The sequence below is a fragment of the Nomascus leucogenys genome, chromosome 10, assembly GCF_006542625.1.
Source record: "Nomascus leucogenys isolate Asia chromosome 10, Asia_NLE_v1, whole genome shotgun sequence".
Lineage (NCBI taxonomy): Eukaryota > Metazoa > Chordata > Mammalia > Primates > Hylobatidae > Nomascus > Nomascus leucogenys.
This window is the reverse complement of record NC_044390.1, coordinates 22,510,731-22,526,258: the sequence shown is the minus strand read 5'-3', so window position 1 is coordinate 22,526,258 and position 15,528 is coordinate 22,510,731. Positions and strand designations below refer to the sequence as shown.

General features: G+C 34.6%; 1 protein-coding gene across 2 annotated transcripts in view; it reads left to right on the top strand.

Moving 5' to 3' along the window:
* The window catches only part of TMTC2 (transmembrane O-mannosyltransferase targeting cadherins 2), a 449,619-nt gene that overhangs the window by 271,590 nt on the left and 162,501 nt on the right, over nt 1–15,528 (top strand). For both annotated transcript variants that reach the window (XM_030819895.1, XM_003259608.4), the window contains 3 exons: nt 7,268–7,353; nt 7,816–8,000; nt 9,477–9,555. In XM_030819895.1, coding sequence (XP_030675755.1) covers nt 7,268–7,353; nt 7,816–8,000; nt 9,477–9,555 — 350 coding nt within the window. The remainder of the gene's footprint in view (nt 1–7,267; nt 7,354–7,815; nt 8,001–9,476; nt 9,556–15,528) is intronic.

Sequence of the window (15,528 nt, the reverse complement as noted above, 5' to 3'; positions counted from 1 at the left end):
TAAAAACCTGAACAGACAAATACTGACTTTGGAAACTGAGTCAGTAATTAAAAAAAAGAAAAACACAAAAACCAAAAACTTAGCTACCAAATAGATCTGGACCAAATAGAGTCACAGCTGAATTCTACCAGATGTACAAAGAACTGGTACCAATTCTGCTAAAACTATCCCAAAAAATCAAGGAGGTCGGACTCCTCCCTGACTCGTTCTATGAAGCCACCATCACCCTGATACCAAAACCTGGCAAAGACACAAGGAAGAAAACCAGGCTGGGCACAACGGCTCATGCCTGTAATCCCAATACATTGGCAAGCCAAGGTGAGAGGATCGCTTGCCCTCAGTTGTTCAAGACAAGCCTGAACAATACAGCAAGACCTCGTCTCTACTAAAAATCAAAAAGTTTACCCAGGTGTGGTAGCGCACACCTGTAGCCCCAGCTACTGAGGCAGGAGAATCTCTTGAGCCTGGAAAATCAAGGCTTCTGTGAGTTATGATCACACCACTATACTCCAGCCTGGGTGACAGAGGAAGAGTCTGTCTCAAAAAAAAAACAAAAAACAAAAAACAAACTACTGACCAATATCCCTAATGAACATAGACACAAAAATCTTCAGTAAAATATGAGTAAACTGAATTGTGTAGTACATTAAAAAGGTAACTCACCATGATCAAGTAGGCTTCATTCCTGGGATGCAAGGTTGGTTCAACATGTGCAAATCAAAAAAATGTGATTCACCACATAAGTATAATTAAAAACAAAAATTATATGATTATCTCAGTATATGCAGAAAAAACTTTCAATAAAATTTATCAGCCCTTTATAATAAAACCCTCAAGAAACTAGACATTGAGGGAACAAACCTCAACATATTAAGAGCCATCTTTGACACACCCACAGCCAACATCATACTAAATGGACAAAAACTGGAAGCATTCTCTTTGAGAACTGGAATAAGAAAAGATGCTGACTCTCACCACTCCTATTCAACATAGTACTGGCACTCCTAACCAGACCAATCAGGCAAGAGAAAGAAATAAAAGGCCTCCAAGTAGGAAAAGAAGTCAAACTAACTCTTTACTGATAGTATTAATCTATACTCAGAAAACCCTAAAGACTCTGCCAAAAGGCTACTGGAACTGATAAATGACTTCAATAAAGTTTCATGATACAAAGATTGATGTAAAACAGTCAGTAGCATTTCTGTACATGAATAATATTCAAGCTGAGAGGGAAATAAAGAATGCAATCCCATTTACAATAGCCATATACACACAAAAAAATAGGAATATTTCTAACCAAGGGGGTGAAAGATCTCTACAAGTAAAACTACAAAACACTGCTGAAGGAAATCACAGATAACACAAACTATGGAAAAACATTCCGTGCCCATGAGTTGGAAGAATCAATATCATTAAAATGGCCATACTGCCCAAAGCAGTTTACAGATTCAGTGCTATTTCTATCAAACTACCAATGTCAGTTTTCACAGAATTAGAAAAACACTATTCTAATATATGGAACCAAAAAAGAGCCTGAATAGCCAAAGTAATTCTAAACAAAAAGAACAAACCCAGAGGCATTGCATTATTCAACCTGAAACTCTACTATAAGGCTGCCATAACCAAAACAGCATGGTACTCATACAAAATCAGACACATAGACCAGTGGAACAGAATCTGGAATCCAGAAATAAAGTCTCACATCTACAGCCATCTGACCTTCGACAAATTTGACCAAAATAAGCAATGAGAAAAGGATTTGCTGTTGAATAAATAATGCTGGGATAGCTGGCTAGCCATATGCATGAAATCAAATTGGATCCCTCCTTTTCACCATATATAAAAAATTAACTCAAGATGGATTAAAGATTTAAGTGTAAGTCGTCAAACTATAAGAATCCTAGAAGGAAACCTAAGAGACACCATTCTGGCCATAAGCCTTGGGAAAGAATTTCTGACCAAGTCCTCAGAAGACATTGCAACAAGAACAAAAATTAACAAGCAGCACCTAATTACAGTAAAGAGCTTCAGCACAGCAAAAGAAACTATCAACAGAGTAAACAGACGGCCTACAAAATGAGAGAAGATGTTTGCACACTATGCATCCAACAGAGGTCTCATATCCAGAATCTATGAGGAATGTCAATAATTGAACAAGCAAAAGACAACACCATTAAAAACAACAAAAAAAGAAAGATATGAGCAGACACTTCAAAAGAAGACATGAAAGCTGCCAACAAACATAAAAAATGCTCAACATCACTCATCATCAGAGAAATGCAAATCAAAACCAGTGAGATACCATCTCACACCAGTCAGAATGGCTATTATTTAAAAAGTCAAAAGAAACAATAGATGCTGGTGAGACAATGAAGAAAAGAGAATACTTAAAAAAAAAGTATGGAGATTTCTCAAAGAACTTAAAACAGAACTACCATTGACCCAGCAGTCCTGTTACTGGGTATATACCCAAAGGAAAATAACTCATTCTATCAAAAAGACACATGCACTCGCATGTTCATTGCAACACTAGTCAAAATAACAAAGCTGTGGAATCAATCTAGGTTCTGTTAATGGTGGACTGGGTAAAGAAAAGGGGGTAAATCACCAAGGAATACTACACAGCCATAAAAAGTATATAATTACGTATTTTGCCATAACATGACCACAGCTGGAGGCCATTATCCTAAGGAGGTTAATGCAGGAACAGAAAACCAAATACTGCATGTTCTTACTTGGAAGTGGCAGCTAAATATTGGATACTCATGGCCATAAGATGGCAATAAAAGACACTGGGGATTACTAGAGCAGAGAGGGAAGGAGGAAGGGAGGGAGGGGAGCAATGGTTGAAAAATTAACTAATTGGTACTATGCTCAGTACCTGGGTGATGGGATCAGTTGTACCCGAAACCACAGCATCATGCAATATATGCATGTAACAAAGCTGTACATGAACCCCTTGAATCTAAATTAAAATTTTAACAAATATATGGGTATCTGTTTTTTTTAATTTAAAAAAAATGTTTAATGTGTTCCTGTTTTTCATATACATAGAAACCAGAAGATTTGGACATGATCTGCATTTAAACAGACTATGTCATTTTTAATCAGTCATGAAAAGTCATAAAAAGCCTTCAGTATGAATGATTTATTAAATTACAGGTCCTCATGTATATCCAGGCTATTAGGCTTGAATTTTGGGACCTTCTTACCTGTTGTTTGACCTTAGGTATGTTACTTAACTTTTTCTTGCCCTAGGTTCATTATGTGCAAAATGAAGAAAATAATAATATCCTACCTCTTAAGATTATTGTTGAATAATAAAGTAATATATGTAAAATGCTCCATACATTCTAAGTGCTGAATAAGTTTCTCTGCCACTATGGTTATTATTATTATTGTAACTATTGTAACATGAAGGATTTCTACCTGTCTATCATGTTATCAGTAAAATAAAAAAGGATTTTATCAATCTGGAAAACAACACTAACAGAACCCTAGTCATAACAGTGCTAGAATTGGCCCAAATTTATCCAGAACTTCCAAAATGGCACTTGACTCCTTTTCAGTGTATCAACGCAAATTAACATTATATAAAATTTGGAAAGTTTTACAGCAAAAAGAAACATAACCGAGCACACGTGTACCTGGAATTGAACTATTTCATCTCTTTTCTCTTTTCCTTCTAGAAAGAGCATGAGATTTAGTATCGGAAACTGTTCTAATTCTGGCTTTGCCTCTTATTAATCATAATAACTAGAGAGAGTTGGTTAATTCTGGGAGCCTCTCTTTCTCCCTTTGTAATGTGGAGCTGATAACTCTTTTTACTGTGGGGTGCTTTCAGCATCTGCCAGTATTATTTGGACTCCAGACCTTTCCTTGTCCATTCCTGGGCTGGGTAATGTTGGTCCTCTGTCCTCCAGTACAGTAATTTTCTACACCATTTGTTTTCTTATTTGTCTCCCTCAGTAGATTTTGCATCCATAGGTGAGTGCAACTCTGTCTTGTTCACATTCGCAGCATCCGTTCTTGGGCATAGTTAATGTTCAATTAAATCCTTAGCCCATAAGAAATCAGTCACATTACTCATCTATCTTAGACTCACTCCATTGCTAACTTTATTCAGATTATGTAGAGGATGATGATATTCTAATTCAAAGACTCACAGTATGTGTGTATGTATGTGTATATATATATATATATATATATATACGTATATATATATATACGTATATATATGTATATATATATGTATGTATATATATATATACGTATATATATATATATATATATATATTCCTGGAAATGACTTGCTGAATTCCTCTGAGTGACTAGGATCCGCCCCCTTCCCACAAGAATAAGGCAGGCAGAACAGGGTTGTCCTAGTGTGGTTATTATACTATTTATCATTTTTTTCTTCTTTGTATATTTTATGAATTGGATAATGACAGGAATATAGTCTGTCAGCATGGGGAATCCCATGAGGCTAAGTACATCAGTTTTCAATGTTTATGGGCTTTGGATACATTGTCAGAGATATGTGCTCATTCCCTTCATGTTCATTCCATCTACCCTAATAGCATATTTGCCCTTTAGGAATGAAATTAGGTGGAGACTAATTAGTGGGCTATTGCCATTATTCAAGTGACAGAAAAGATAAAAAGGGCTCTGACAGAGGCATAAAGACAAACCTTGAGGGGCAAAGTAAAGAGTCTTAGAAAATAAGAATAGGTGGGCTTAGGAGGCAAAACGGAATTGTGAAGATAAGTGAAGACCTAAGAGTGATAATCATGTTTCTCATTTTAGCAACTGGAGTGAATGATTGTGTTAATTACAAAGGTTTTTTCCCTATTTTATTTATTTCATTTATTTATTTTTAGGTGGGAGATACTGATTTCATATTTTGGATGTATTGATTTTGAAATTTCAGTGAGCCTCTGTCTTCATGTGGCTCAGTCAGCTTTCGAAAGAAGATCTGGATGTCAGGAGGGAGATCATTTTTTCAAAATTGTGAGCAGTCAGCATGTACATGAGCCACATTTATGCATGATGTCATGCAGACTGTAGTTATCCATTGAGACTGTATTTATTCCTAGAGACAAGTACAAAATCCTGTAAAACACCAGCTCCTTTTAAAGGAGTTCATGAATAAAGAGACATTTTCTTTTTCATTCTGTGTAGGAAGGTCTCAAGAAGAGACTGGTCTCCCAGGAGCCCAGGAAATACAGAGCTTCAGGACAGAAGGTGAATTGAGTAGTCTGAGGTGTAGTAGTTGAGTGGAGTTTCACATAAGTGCACTATTTTGGGGGTTTGATAATTGGTAGAAATTTAATAGGACATTTCAGGGGAATTTGGGAAGAGAATCTAAACAGGATTTAGGGGTAAATGGGATTGGGGCATTGGTCATATACACTACAGACCATTCTTAAAGAAAATACGGCTTTGAAGGGAAGAACAATCATAAGCAGTAGTTAGAGGTGGATACAAGAATGAATAAAGGTTATAGGGGTGTTTTCTTCTCCTATGTCTAAGAGGTACATGGACATTTTTGTAGTCTTAAGAAAAGAAAACTGTATGGTAAAAGCAGCTGAAGATATTGGACAAAGAGGGGTTGATTGAAGGATTTTAATTTCTAAAGAAGCTAGAAAAAATAGAATTAAATATCTAGATGGTATTTCTCCCCTGGTGTCCTTACCCTTCTATCAAAGGAGATACACCTCTTTATCTGAAATTTTTTTTCTTTATCTGAATTTTAAAGCAAAGCCATGAAGACATTTAAGGTTGTAGATAAGTTTCAGAAGTTAGCTAATATGTATGAGTTTAATTAATGGGAAAGCATTATGTCAATAAAATTATTGTCATAAATAGTGTTATTCCTTTTTAAAAATTTGTTCATCCTCTTTATCAATTTTACCTATGTTTGAATGAAACTGACCATTTCCACAAATGCTTAACTACTGCAGGAAGCTTTATTCTCTCTTGTTCCTAGCAGCACGTAAGAACACTTGACAGCACAGCATGTTAATTTCATGATCAAATTAACTGTTGTCCAAATTTTTATATATATATATATATATATATATATATATATATATATGAAAGTGATCTTAATGTGTTTGGGAATTCTTTTTCAGATGACTTTTTATCAACTATGAGAAATAATGAAGTTGTTAACGTATGCTTTTGACAAAAGTGAGCATTCTTTAATTTTAAATATTTTCCCAAGATGCTCATTAAATAATATATTTTAAAATGCTTAACAGAATAAATTTTTATTAGTAGCCTTCTCTTTTCTCTGACCTCCATTTTACCAGCCTTTCACAGACCTCAGCAGTTGCCAAGTTGAGTCTGCAATTTGAGATGATAACAGCGGTATTCAGGCTCAATAGATGTGCGGAATGTCTGTAAGATACTTACTGACTACAAGAGAATGGGGATAGGCCAAAAAGCCCTCTGTGCGAGCTTTTTGAACTTAGTTCAATTCTCCAACACCTTGTTTTCATAGACATGCCTGTAATTGATTTCATTCGGTCATGAGGGTGGGTTCTGGCATGGCTGAGATATTACATGCAGTTACTACCTTAGAGCCTTCTAGGGAAGCCTATGGAATCTTGGGTTCTGCAGAGAAAGATGTTTTTCACAACAGTGAACTGAAATTTGCACAGTGTTCTGAAATCCAGTCTTATTCAACTAAATCCAAATATCAAGAAAAGGGTGATGTTGATAGCCTTCAGTCTTTTTTGTTGTTGTTCTTTTTTTGGCATCTGATTAGACTCTGACTCTCTTTTTGCTGTCGAGCCAGACTACCTTTTGCCTTTCAGGCAGCCAAGCACCAATATTTCCCAAGCAACACAGCTAGTGAGAGAGGCATCTCATGTTTCCATATATACATATCTCACTGCCTTAGGCAAGCTTCATTTCCGAAGTGATGGGAAAATGTGCATGCTCCAAGAAGAAATCCAGGTGGTTAGTAATTCTAGTGGGAGAGAAAAGACAGCTAGAAAAGGGGAAAGTTCAGTGGTGGTAAAAGGCTTTTAGAAAATACCTCCTAATACTTTCTAATGCAGCACAAATGCAACTGATACCTATCCAGTATTTTCCCTCCTGAGGAATCATTTCCTTATATTTAGAATTTATTTTTATACTACCAGGTTAGCATTTTTACTGCGTTGTTAACAGTTTTTATTTTTGGAACATAAAATAAAAATTTGTGGTTTTATATATAATAATACAGTCCTTTCTCTAAATTTCTGTTTTCCTCATGCAGAGGGCTACTTCTCCAGGAGAACAGCAGGTTTGCAGAAGCACTACATTATTATAAATTGGCCATTGGGAGCAGGCCTACTCTGGCTTGTAAGTAATACTCAAGATCTTATTTTTTTATACCTCTTTCCATATTTGAAAATTATAACTCTTAATTTACAGCCCCACTGAGAAAACACTTGGTGCTCTTATTTCTGAATACTTGCTAATCAAATTATGAACCTCTAACAATTACATCTCTTTCAAAGGCATCATACTTTAATGTCATTTAAAAAGTTGATCATTTAAAAAATTATGATAGCTGTAACTTTTACTCAACTATATTTTAAGCTTAAAATATTTGGAATTTCTTGCTGGCAGACACTATTTCATATGTTTTGCAGTGATATTTGCAGTTTCACTACCATGGATCCCATGAGTATTTGTGTCATAAGTATTTTTTTCTTTTTTAATGAGCACTAAACCACAGAAACCAAATTGAAACAAAGAAAACTTTATTTTATTCCAGTGCATATCTCTTCTCACACTTTTTTTTCCACTTTTCCCCCTCAGCTGCATATTTAAATACCGGTATTATTCTAATGAACCAAGGAAGGACGGAAGAAGCCCGACGGACATTCTTAAAGTGTTCGGAGATCCCAGATGAAAACCTAAAGGACCCTCATGCACACAAGAGCTCTGTTACCAGTTGTTTGTACAACCTGGGAAAGCTGTATCATGAGCAGGGACACTATGAGGTCTGGCCAATGCCTCTCTATCCTTTTCCCTCCCCCTTGTTCTGATCTAGTCTCAGTGTTTTCTAACCTGCAGCCTCCTTTGAGCCTATGTCCTTTGAACAACTAATGTGTATACACGTTAAATTATTGTCCTTTGAGAAACTAATACATGATGACATTAGAAGGGTTTTTTGATCAAATTTGTTTAGAAAAAGCTTCTGCTAAATAAAAATTGAATAGATTTCTTTTCTGTGAGTTTCTCAGAGCAATTATGGTATGTCAGTATGTATTGTGACTATTCAAGAATGGAGAAATAACGTGTAATGTTTCTCGAGCTTCTTTGCTCACCATTTCTTCGGTTTGATGATCCAAGACACAGTTTCTAGAATTGTTACCCTATGCCCAGTGTTTGATATTTTAAGAAATATATTCTTCGTACTTTTAATATTAGGGAAGTGATTTGATATAAATGCCACCCATTTCTCTTAATTCTTTAAAAAACTATTATGAAATAAAATTTAATTTTATTATTTCTTAACTGAGGGAAAAGAAACAGTGGTGTATCAGGATGGTGCACAGTAAGTTAGGAGGTGACCCAGACTGGTCCTCCCTTCCCCTGACAGGAAGCCTGCTTGCATGAGTTCCTTATTGCCCCTCTCTCTCCTTCAAACTGCTTTCCCCTGCCCTCCCACTCACGTACTCTTACACAATGTATTAAAACTATACTATAAGGATGAAGATACACTTTTAAAATAATTGCATTTAGTAATTTCAGTGGGTCTCAAGAGCTGGAAGATTTGTTAGCTGACATTATATTAGATCCTACCAGGTTTCCTGACTTAAAGTAGTTAGGCACTTTGGATGACTAATGGGTGACTTTCGAATATATATATAGTTTTTTTGGTTTTTTAGTTGAGTAATCCATATGAACTAGAAAATTTGTATTAAAAGAGCATTGCTAACATTCGATGCCTCGTTAAGCTATGGCATTCTTCACTGACTGGGCTGAGTGTTTTCCTTTTTTTTTTTTTTTGAGACGGAGTCTCGCTCTGTCACCCAGGCTGGAGTGCAGTGGCACAATCTCGGCTCACTGCAAGCTCCGCCTCCCGGGTTCACGCCATTCTCCTGCCTCAGCCTCTCCGAGTAGCTGGGACTACAGGCGCCCGCCACCACGCCCGGCTAATTTTTTTTGTATTTTTAGTAGAGACGGGGTTTCACCGTGGTCTCGATCTCCTGACCTCGTGATCCGCCTGCCTCGGCCTCCCAAAGTGCTGGGATTACAAGCGTGAGCCACCGCGCCCGGCCTAGGCTGAATGTTTTCATTGGTGGAATTGAGATAGTATGCCACAAAAGGACAGTTCAATTATTTTCCTCTAGTGAACCATTTAGAAATAGCAGTGGATGGTTTTAACTTTGGAAGAAACTTATTATCTTATTCTCAATGACGATCCCTGCACTTTAGTGATGATTTATCTCTTTTTTTGTTTTATAAATTAGGAAGCCCTTAGTGTATACAAGGAAGCAATTCAGAAAATGCCAAGGCAGTTTGCCCCACAGAGCTTGTACAACATGATGGGTAAGTAAAACATTAACGCTTTTAAATTGATATTTCAGGGACCTGTGGAGAAACAGGAACCCATGTTTGTGTTTAGTGGAATTCTAATAAATCATATTAATCCTCACAAAAGAAACGTTCACAATCTGGCATCATACTCAAATTCTGACAGAGCATGTTTATTCTGACATGACAAATAAATGTATTAAAGCAGCGATTCCCAACACCTTGGTCGTATCCCAGAATTATTGCAAGGGACTCTCAAAAACATCTGGGTATGGAATATTAGCTAGACGCTAGAGACTGTAGAAATAAATCAGCTATATATGTGTAATTTTTCAATAATAGTAATAAAGTATACATTAATTTTAGGAAGTTTATCGAATTCATAATTTTTATTAAAATTTAATTTTAAATTCAGAGTAATATCAATAATAAAAACAAGATTATGCAGACAATAGTTGTGCTACAACAATTATTCGATGTTTTCTGCTGAATAATTGCCTAATTCTTATTAATCAGAAAGTGTGTAAATCTAGGCCATGGATTTTTCTGAGTATAAGAGGTCAAGAATGAGAAATTATAATAAAATATCTATCATCTGTGATTGATCCTTGTCTGCCTTGTAGTTACTACAGCTGTTTGATGATGGTTCCAACTGCAAATCACATATTCAGCATATGACACTTGGAAAAAAATCCCTAAAGTAGAGTGGCCTAATGATTAATTAATATTGCTGCTTGGAGATAATAAAGAGAAGAGAAGCATTTTGTCCTCAAATCAAATATTTCTTTTATTCCAAAGCATAAATTGCAAAGTCAGATTTTCCCTTTTCATTAAACCTGCTTAAGTTGTTTAATATTTCTAGTCCTCTCTCATGCATATAAAATAAATGAGATTAGACTATATAATCTCCAGGATTATTGTACACTTCTACATTCTATATTTGAGGAATTTAATAGTAGCTATATGTCTTGAGTGCAGAAAAAAATCCCAAACCTCTCCCAAACTACAAAATACACACCTGGCAAGAACACTCACATTCTCTTTTTTACAAAGGACAGAACATTTAGAAATAGTTTAGAGATAGGCTGGAGTACTGGACAGTAAACAGAAAAACAAAATTATTTGGAAGAGGTTAAAATATTTATTCCATGTCTCTGGGAATCTCACCGCCAGTTTGCCTGTGGAGTGATTGAATATCATATTAAACAGCACACTGGAATGTTTTTTAATTGTCACTTTTCTCCTCTTTGGTATAATTACTAAAAGGTAAAATTTAGCTTCATTAAATATATTCTTGCCATTAAATTTTTATAAATTAAAACAATGCCTTTTACTATTCAGCGTTTCACCATCAATCTATCTATATGAATGAAATATACGTGTCCATAAAGCATGTGCTTAGGATATGTAGATTTATGAGTTGGATTAACTTTTTTATTTTAATGGTAGATGTTTTTGTGTCAAAATAAATGCTGAAAGAATTGCTTTCTCTAGCTTTGGTTTTAGCTTATTATTTTATTCTTAGTTCTAGTGCTTCCAAGGCCTTATTCCCAGTTTTCCTCAGTTATCAAATGAGACATTTTTCTTCAAATTAGGATAAGTGTCTAAGATTCTTGGCAACAGACCGCATGTAGTATTTTGTTGTTGCTGTTGTTAATGGAAAGTGGTGATGATGTTCACTAGAGTTAGCTATTTCAGAAATTCATTCAATTATTTTATGTGAATAAATTTGAAAATTCAGCCAGTACCTTGGGATCTGTCTCTCATATGGTTACACAGATGCTCAGCCCACACAGGCAGCAAAAGATAAGTGTGTCCCTGGGGGTTATTGCTTAATCTTTTGTCTCATTTTCCGTTAGAGAAGGAGATGATTGCTTCATCCAGAATCTGAAAAGCACCCTAACAATTTTTAAAGGGAGGGTCTTAATATTTAACATTCCAGATTTTTTCTACGATTATGGTGGCTGCCTTCTATTTAATTTTATGTGAAGGTCTGTTAGCCAATCAGGTTTTATAGTTTCAGTTGTTCAGGAAACTATAATTTTCTCAGAGAGTGAATTCACCTCCTAATCAAAATGGGTTAAATCCCCCAAGTGTTGGCTCTAGCTCCTGATACATTTTGATTAGCATCCATTTGACAAGAAAAAAAATGACCCAGGAGATAAGCTGCCCTATCAGTTCATCAGTTTCATTAGTCTGTCAGCCTGTGCTGATTATCCTATCAAGTTTATCAACAGCCTTGAATGTGTTTTCTAATTCACACATTTACATATTATTAGTGCCCTTTAGGGATCAGTGAAGGATTATAATGTCTGGCTAGATTTAGCCTGTAAGTGTTCATTTTTCTCATGTGTCATTTACCCCTTCATAACCACTACCCCCAAGCACTTGTGTATAGATATACAAGGATTATATTTTTTCCCATTCGATTTTTTTCTTTTGTTTAGAGGTTAGGAGAAATAAAGGAGTGTGTGTGAAAAAATACAATTATATTTTAATGTGATTATTAGTGTAATACTAAATTCACTGCAGTTGCTTTTGTTAAAAAACACTCTAGTCCTTTGATTTTAATCTCCCCTTGAACATTTTATGAAAAACATACTACATACCGTATGCCACATGCCAATCGACTTATCCTGAATGCCAAGTGAATGTGTTTTTCCTATTTCTGTATTCACAGAAAATAACAAGTTTGATTAATTCCCCAACTTAAATTTTCCATATTTTAAAACTAATCATTTATTTTATTATGGCAGCTTATAAGTAATTTTTTTAAATGTTTAAAAGCCTATTCCCATTTATCCTCTTCAATTTTATGGGACCAAGATGTTTGAGTAACAATAATTGAGAACACCTCCCCATCTTGAATTAGGTGAATTACAAACATACATAAAAAACATAAACAGATAATAAATAGTATTTTATAAACAAAAGCTAAAATTTTCCTTAGGTGCATATAATTAGGAAGATATGAGAATACATGAAATATTAAGAGAACAAATCACAAAATATGTGTTAAATTGCTCCTAGCCAGTTGTGTGACTTAATTCTGTGGACCTCATTTCCTCTTGAGAAAACAGGTTAGATTAAATTGAGATTCACCATATCCCTGAAGTCAGATATCCTCGGTTCAAATTATGGCTTTGATACTTTCTCCCTGAGCATCCTTGGGCAAATTACTTAAAAGAAGCCTCAGTTTCCCTTTTATAAGATTTTGGTAATAGTAGTATCAGTTTGAGGATTGATTAAAATGATAAAAAAGGTAAAACATATTGGTCCAACTACCTAACCTAGTAAGTGTTTTATAACAGGACTTTCCATTGTAATTATCATCATTTCCTTAGGCTTTTAAACTCTGAAAGTTGATTGTATTCTCTGTCACTGTTTTTGTATTTAGCAATGTGAATATGACTACTTCATAGAGAAGATTTTTGTCATCATTATGGCCTCGGTAGTCACCACAGTTCAGTGGAGATTCTGTTTAGTTCTATCCTATTTGGAATTACTGTATTTTCTCTCCAGGCTCATTTCCCTTTTTCTCTCAGTAATTACAGTCAAAATCCTTCTCTTACCATTAGCTATATTAACCAAAAGTAAAAGAGTGTATTTTGTTATTGCCAGTTAACTTGGTTTCATTAATAGAGTGCTTCCTCCAAATTAAGATTGTCTTATGTAGGTTAGAGTTTTTTTCTTTTTCTGTCATGTTTTATTTTTCATCTAGACCTAACCAAAATTATTCTGTATTCTATTGCTCAGAGGCATTTATTGCACCGCAATTTCTCTTCTTCTGAAGTTACAGATTTATTTTAGAATCATAGAATGTTAAAGATGGAAGACTCATATCTTAAAAGCCTTTATAAAATAATCTCTTTTGTAAGAAAAAAATTAACACTCCCCCAAATCTTATAAAGTTCAGATTTACAGTTTGTATTAAAACCAGGAGTATAGTTTCCTGACTTAAATCCAAATGCTTTTTCTGCTTAGTCCTTCTGTGTTACCTAAACTCATATTTTTTACTATGTCAAAATAGTTTTCCTTTGAACTTAAAAATTAGCAAAAATTAAATATATAAAAACCTCTACAGTTTTACTATAAAGAATAAAACAGCTACAAAGTACATTGAATATAGTAGATATTTAAAAATTTTTTAATGCAGGATAATTTCTGAACACCCTCAGTTTCTCTTTTCTTTCTTTACAATTGTTTCTTTCTCCTATTATCTGTACTTAAGCATTGCTTTTGAATAATCCTAAGGGATTATAGGAAACTAAATTAGGCTGCAGTGTCCAATTATTTTTATCTGTTTGAGCTCTTCCAATCCCAGAGGTCGTTTTAAGCCTATTTACTATTTAAAATAAAATGACTTGGCTTTCTCAATGCAGAGTAATTGTTGGGTTTAATTATACAAGCAATTTACATCATTTCATCATGGTAATATATCTCGAGAACAAAAGGGCATAATGTATTATACGGAGTAAGAGAGAGCCTAGGGTAACCGTCTTGTCATTTCAGTCTATAATAACTGTTTAGAATAACCTCTGTATGCAAAAAAAAAAAAACATTAAGTCACAAGTGCTGGGACAGCACAGAGGCAGCAGACATATGAAATGTAAATAGTTAATCTAGTTCCTTCTCTCAAAGAACTTTCTGGGAGATTTCACAGTTGGTCCAGAGGTCTTTAGGGCCTCTCTGTAATAATTAAATGCCTATAAATAAAATGGAATACTATTACTCTAACCTTGAAAATATTTTGTCTGTAGCTATGTAGGCTGTGCTGTGTTGACTAGACCAAAGAAAACAAACAAGAGAAACTCAAGCTTTTTAATTTCTTATGTGATACTTAAGAAATACATATTCATAATTTCCTGTTCTCTAAAAAGTGTTTATGATGAGCAATATGCATTTATCTTAGGGAGAGATTCTTTTTTCCAGGAGAAATGTGTGATAATGGCCCATTGCTTTTTATTATCTTATTTGCCTTTATTTTCATTGTACTGTTCTGATTCTCTTATGATAATCTCTTGTTTTATATATCCCTTTTAGTTTTTAGTCCCAGCTCGATATTGGAAAATGTATTTTCCTCCGTCATCCTTTATTTAATAAACCTTTTACTTATACAGATTTGAAATTGAAAAAATGTTTTCTCCCCATATCTTCAATAAAGAGGAACATTTTGATTTAATTTTTAATTCTTTACAGCGACTCTTTAATTATGAGATATTTTCCCAAGTTTATTGGGCCATTCACAGAGAACGAGGAAGAAAAACAATGAATAGGAAACAAAAATGAATTTATTAGAGCAATTTTTTGTATAAAAAGCTTGTGTGAATTTTAGAATTGTATTTTTGAGAAAGAAACTTGTGGTATGAAAGAGTTAAGTGTCATAAATAGCTACAAGTCATGTTTAGTTTTTTAAACTATTATTTAGGTGAGAAGAACTGACAAATCACCTTCTGAAAACAATGCAAACATTCTCGCTTGTAAATTCAAATTCTACTTTAGGTCTGTACATTATGTTCTGAGTTCAGTCAGCAGAAGGAGTATAAAGGAAGTCTGTTTCTTTCTCAGCCTTCTGTGTGGCTTGTGTCTAACTGAATCATTTATTTTTGTTGGATTCTTCTGTGTTTGTATGTGTGTGTGTGTTTACCTCACCTTGTTTCGGAATATATTTAAAGTGGGGATATTCAGAGTAAATTTTTGACATGATGGTTTACATGCTTAATGTTTTCTCCTGTGTTTAGTTGTTCTTAAGTGGATTGCTCAAGGCATTTAGCATGCTGACTGTGAAAGAGATGGTTTTTAACTGTGTGAGTTTTGAACTTTCACATCTTTCAAGTGTGGAAGCATTAACACTCCAGTAGCGTTAAGCTTTTTATACCACCTGCTTCCCCTATTTTGAGTTCTGGTGATTTTCCTATGATTGCTTCCACTGGCGCTCTTGAAAATCAATGAGGCAATCCTACAAATATGAATATGACCATATAACTG